Source organism: Ranitomeya variabilis, chromosome 1, assembly GCF_051348905.1.
Source record: "Ranitomeya variabilis isolate aRanVar5 chromosome 1, aRanVar5.hap1, whole genome shotgun sequence".
Classification (NCBI taxonomy): Eukaryota; Metazoa; Chordata; class Amphibia; order Anura; family Dendrobatidae; genus Ranitomeya; species Ranitomeya variabilis.
In genome coordinates this window covers 901,834,688-901,840,687 of record NC_135232.1, presented here as the reverse complement: position 1 = coordinate 901,840,687, position 6,000 = coordinate 901,834,688, and the positions used below count along the sequence as shown (strand labels likewise).

The following is a 6,000-nucleotide window of genomic DNA, read 5'->3' as shown; positions in this document are numbered from 1 at the left end:
GACTAGAACTGACTATAAATGCTATGGATTCGCTAACTGTGAATAATTTATTTTTGTATTGGATCATGAGGAAAAAAATACACACAATGCATATTTCTTTGTTATGTGGTTATCACCAGGATACTAAACAATGAGCAGCCACTCCTTGGTGAAATTAAGAAGAAAATAACAGATGAAGAAATACAGTACAATCACTGTCAAAACTTAAATGACTACAATCTTTGTTCACTCCCTTTGTGGACTGGATTATAGCTCTCTGAGTTGCATTGGTGATACTAATCTGTAGGGTTCAGATTCCAGTATTGTGCACATTCATAGTACTACAAATAAACCTCTTACACTTGTTAGATCAGTGGTTAAAGATTAAGCTTTGTAGATTTCTGCCCAAATTCCCTAGAAACTGATGGTTTTGGGAGAAATGACAGTAAGTTTGGAAGAAACATCAGGATGAAGACCTCAAGCTTAACATGGCTTATGTTGAGCCTTCTCTGTGTCTGCATTACAACGGTAGGAAACTACAATGGTAGTTAATTGATCTTTATTCTAATCTCCAGTAAACCCTTGTCCACGTTTAACTGGACCCTAATGATGGAAACTCATTGCAGATAGCTCTGTTGTATTGTCATGCTATGGTTATGCTCTTAATTGATATTGTGTATATACATGCAGAAAATATATACATAATCTACATGTGTAGTAAGCATTTTTGTCCATGTTTAACCTTTTCACCACCTTTTGATCTTCTGTTTTTTGCGCTTTCGTTTTTTGCTCCAATTCTTCTCAGAGCCATAACTTGTTTACTTTATTTTCAATATGGCCATATGAGGATTTATTTTTTTCCAGGATGAGTTGTAATTTTGAATGACACCATTAATTTTTACATAAAGCATATTGGAAAATGGGGAAAAAAAATCCAAATGCGGTAAAATTGCAAAAAAAAGTGCAATTCCACAAATGTTTTTTTATTTTTTTTATTTACCATGTTCACTAAAACTAAAACTGACCTGCCAATATGATTCAAGGGGTCAGTACAAGTACACAGATACCAAACATGTGTAGGTTCTTTTTTATTTAAGTGGTAAAAAAAAAATCTGAAATTTGTAAGAAAAAAAATGTTTGCTTATGTCGCCATTTTCTGATACCCCGTAGAGTCTCCATTTTTCATGATCTTGGGTTGGATGAGGGCTTATTTTTTGCACCCTGAGCTGATGTTTTTATTGATACCATTTTGGGGTAGATACAATGTTTTGATCGCCCCGTTATTGCTTTTCATTGCAATATTGTGGCTGCGAAAAAAACGTAATTCTGGCATTTCTATTTTTTTCGTGTTACGTCGTTTACCAGTCGGATTAGTTTGCTTTATATTTTGATAGATCAGACATTTCTGAACACAGTGATACCAAATATGTGTATTTTCATTGTTTTATTTTCAATGAGGCAAAAGGGGGATGATTTAAACTTTTTTTTTTCTTTTTTAATATATATATTTTTTTTTACTGGTTTCAATAGTCCCCTTAGGAGGCTTGAAGCTACGATCATCCAAATGCCTGTGCTACACAGAGCAGGGCATTAGCCCTACTATGTGTAGCAAAAAATCACAATCTATGAATTCAGGCCACGGATCGGCGTTCATAGAAGAGTCACAATGACAGGCACGAATGTTTTCTGCAGACTCCCGGCTGCATGACAACCCATCCGCGCCTCACGATCATGTGACAGAGGGGCCAATGAGCGGAACTTGTAACACGCTTCCGCCCAGCGTGTGTTAAATACAGCATTTAACTGGTTGACAGCCCCAGGTGGATCTCAGATCCACCCTTGGCTGTTAGGGGTACATGACAACTGATCAGATCAGCTGTCATGTGCGGGGAAAGATGGCTACATCAAACACAGGGACATGACCTTGGACGTGTTTATACCCAGGTAAAAGTGTTCGGAAAAAAAGGGAAATAAAACAAAAGGCTGTGATGATGGAGAAAGAATCATTTGCTTCAAAAGATGGAGGATGAAGGGTTTGTTTTATACCAACAACGCATTTCAATCAGAAAACCGGGAAAAAAAAGTCCAATAACACTGGTCAACGCAATTTTTCTGGCAAAAGGTTTTAAAACATATTTTTAGTCAATTTTGGCTGCTGATTACAAATATGAACTCCGTTTTTGGCTATCACATCAGGATTTCGAGATTTTCAATTTTTGATGAAAATTACTCCTATCTAATGTTTTATCATAAAAACACATGATTTTCGATACTACATTGTATATTTTTAATCAAGGAATAACAAAGATTACGAAGTCTATGTACAGCAAATCAAATATACTTACAGAATTAAACTACAAAATATAAAAACACATACAGTGCCTACAAGTAGTATTCAACCCCCTGCAGATTTAGCAGGTTTAATAAGATGCAAATAAGTTAGAGCCTTCAAACTTCAAACAAGAGCAGGATTTATTAACAGATGCATAAATCTTACAAACCAAAAAGTTTTGTTGCTCAGTTAAATTTTTATAAATTTTAAACATAAAAGTGTGGGTCAATTATTATTCAACCCCTAGGTTTAATATTTTGTGGAATAACCTTTGTTTGCAATTACAGCTAATAATCGTCTTTTATAAGACCTGATCAGGCCGGCACAGGTCTCTGGAGTTATCTTGGCCCACTCCTCCATGCAGATCTTCTACAAGTTATCTAGGTTCTTTGGGTGTCTCATGTGGACTTTAATCTTGAGCTCCTTCCACAAGTTTTCAATTGGGTTAAGGTCAGGAGACTGACTAGGCCACTGCAACACCTTGATTTTTTGCCTCTTGAACCAGGCCTTGGTTTTCTTGGCTGTGTGCTTTGGGTCGTTGTCTTGTTGGAAGATGAAATGACGACCCATCTTAAGATCCTTGATGGAGGAGCGGAGGTTCTTGGCCAAAATCTCCAGGTAGGCCGTGCTATCCATCTTCCCATGGATGCGGACCAGATGGCCAGGCCCCTTGGCTGAGAAACAGCCCCACAGCATGATGCTGCCACCACCATGCTTGACTGTAGGAATGGTATTCTTGGGGTCGTATGCAGTGCCATCCAGTCTCCAAACGTCACGTGTGTGGTTGGCACCAAAGATCTCGATCTTGGTCTCATCAGACCAGAGAACCTTGAACCAGTCAGTCTCAGAGTCCTCCAAGTGATCATGAGCAAACTGTAGACGAGCCTTGACATGACGCTTTGAAAGTAAAGGTACCTTACGGGCTCGTCTGGAACGGAGACCATTGCGGTGGAGTACGTTACTTATGGTATTGACTGAAACCAATGTCCCCACTGCCATGAGATATTCCCGGAGCTCCTTCCTTGTTGTCCTTGGGTTAGTCTTGACTCTTCGGACAAGCCTGGCCTCGGCACGGGAGGAAACTTTCAAAGGCTGTCCAGGCCGTGGAAGGCTAACAGTGGTTCCATAAGCATTCCACTTCCGGATGATGCTCCCAACAGTGGAGACAGGTAGGCCCAACTCCTTGGAAAGGGTTTTGTACCCCTTGCCAGCCTTGTGACCCTCCACGATCTTGTCTCTGATGGTCTTGGAATGCTCCTTTGTCTTTCCCATGTTGACCATGTATGAGTGCTGTTCACAAGTTTGGGGAGGGTCTTAAATAGTCAGAAAAGGCTGGAAAAAGAGATAATTAATCCAAGCATGTGAAGCTCATTGTTCTTTGTGCCTGAACTACTTCTTAATACTTTAGGGGAACCAAACAGAATTCTGGTGGGTTGAGGGGTTGAATAATAAATGACCCTCTGAAACAACTTTTCACAATTTAAAAAAAAAATAAACAAAGAAATAACATTCTTTTTTGCTGCAGTGCATTTCACACTTCCAGGCTGATCTACAGTCCAAATGTCACAATGCCAAGTTAATTCCAAATGTGTAAACCTGCTAAATCTGCAGGGGGTTGAATATTACTTGTAGGCACTGTATATATGGCACACAGATGAATGACAAATGTCAGTTATTTGAACTTTCTTTTCTTGGCTGATCTGTGATGTACAGCTTCTGGGTTGTCTCTCATCAGCTCCAGCAATAGTCAGCCATCATATGCGAGTCCCACCGGCCTTGATACCGTTCTTCCATTGTTTTAATGTCCTGATAAAAACGCTCCCCTTGTTCCTCGCTCACATCCCCAAGGTTCTCTAGAAAAAAGTCCAAATGGCTGTGTAAATAGTGAATCTTGATACTCATTCTACATCCAAGATTTTGCAGACTCATTAGTAGCTCTTCCACAATCTCTTCATAGTTGTCTGCTTTCTTATTCCCTAGAAAATTCTGCACCACATTACAAAATGCATTCCAAGCTCTTTCTTCTGACTCATTCATTGATGTGATAAAATTTGGGTCTCTCACAAGTGTTCTTATTTGAGGTCCATCAAATATTCCAGCTTTTTCTTCTCTTCACTAAGACCAGGAAAAGTTGAACATATATAGTTAAAGCATTCTCCACTGTGATTGAGAGCTTTGATGAACTGCTTCATCAATCCAAGTTTTATGTGTAAGGGAGGAAAGACAATGTTCTTCCTATCCACTAGAGGATCATGGATGTCATTCTTATCGCCAGATGCCAAACTCTGTTGCTGAAGCCATTCAGTTTTCACCCAATGCTCTGCTCTGCTGTAGCTCTACTGTCCCAGTAGCACAGAAAACAAGGGTGTTATCATAACAAATGGGAATTATGCATGTTCAAGGAAAACAAAGATATTCTCACATTTATTGGGAGACTAAATTAAAACTAAATTTACCTTAGTGAACCGTATAAACCAGCACTTTTCATACACTACTTATATTTATCATGGAATTCTTAAAAATGGGCTATATACCTGTAGCACAAAAACGTGATGTGATAGAGAAATTATAAGATCAGATTTGAATTCAGCACCCTCAAATTAGTCTAAAACTGTTCTTAAAGTCCATGCCAGAATTTATTTTTTTTTGTAGACCAGTGTAATTTGCTAAATAATAATATTTATTGAAGATATGAACAATATGGGGTAGAGGGGGAACAAAATACCATAGAAAGGACACTATGCCAGGGGACGACAAAGTTAATTACAAAATAATGTGGTAACACATGAGAATTGTATGAAATATTTGAGCAAATGGCAAATTCATATAGCCGAATAATTATTCACATATATTAATACCACAGCCAAAAATGGAATAATAATGTAACAGGTATATTCATGTGTAGAGGTAGATAGATAAATAAAGTGCTAGTGCAGACCTGCTAATGGCCAAAGCAGCCACTACATAACCAAACAGAGGTGGACACAATTGTGTGCTAGAGACTTATAATGAGTCCCAAATAATGCTGCAACATAATTACCTGTTACTAATGTGAGAGACGTCCCCTGGATGCGCCCAGCCCCGACGTGCGTTTTGGTATCTGCCTTCGTCAGGGGGGACCTGTTACATTATTATTCCATTTTTGGCTGTGGTATTAATATATGTGAATAATTATTCGGATATATAAATTTGCCATTTGATCAAATGTTTCATACAATACTCATGGGTTACCACATTATTTTGTAATTAACTTTGTCGTCCCCTGACATAGTGCCCTTTCTTTGGTATTTTGTTCCCCCTCTACCCCATGTTGTTCATACATTCAATAAATATTATTATTTAGCAAATTATTGGATTTTTTTTCGATTTTTGTTTTTTGCTTTTCTGCTTGTAATTGCCGAGTTGTCTGTTAGATTGTCCATTTGATATACATGGTGGTGATGGTTGAGAAATATTTCCACCCTTTTTAAAAAAAATTCTAAAAAAAAAATTCTGATTTATTTATATGTATACCTTGACTTGAGATTTGTGTCTTTAACGCATTTCAATGCCTGACAGGTCTCTTTAGCAAGTAAAAAAAAACAACAGAATCTCATCTGTCATATTTTCTAACTTAATAATTGTTATAAAAAGAACCTTAATCGTTCATCTTTGTAGCAAATTGTTCTTTCTTCTACACTCTTTTAAAG

General features: G+C 37.9%; 1 protein-coding gene across 1 annotated transcript in view; it reads left to right on the top strand.

Moving 5' to 3' along the window:
• The first annotated feature begins 301 nt into the window (after nt 1-301).
• Nucleotides 302-6,000, top strand: part of CFI (complement factor I) — an 87,950-nt gene continuing 82,251 nt past the window's right edge. The window contains exon 1 of the mRNA XM_077278940.1: nt 302-507. Coding sequence (XP_077135055.1) covers nt 448-507 — 60 coding nt within the window. The 5' untranslated portion in view covers nt 302-447. The remainder of the gene's footprint in view (nt 508-6,000) is intronic.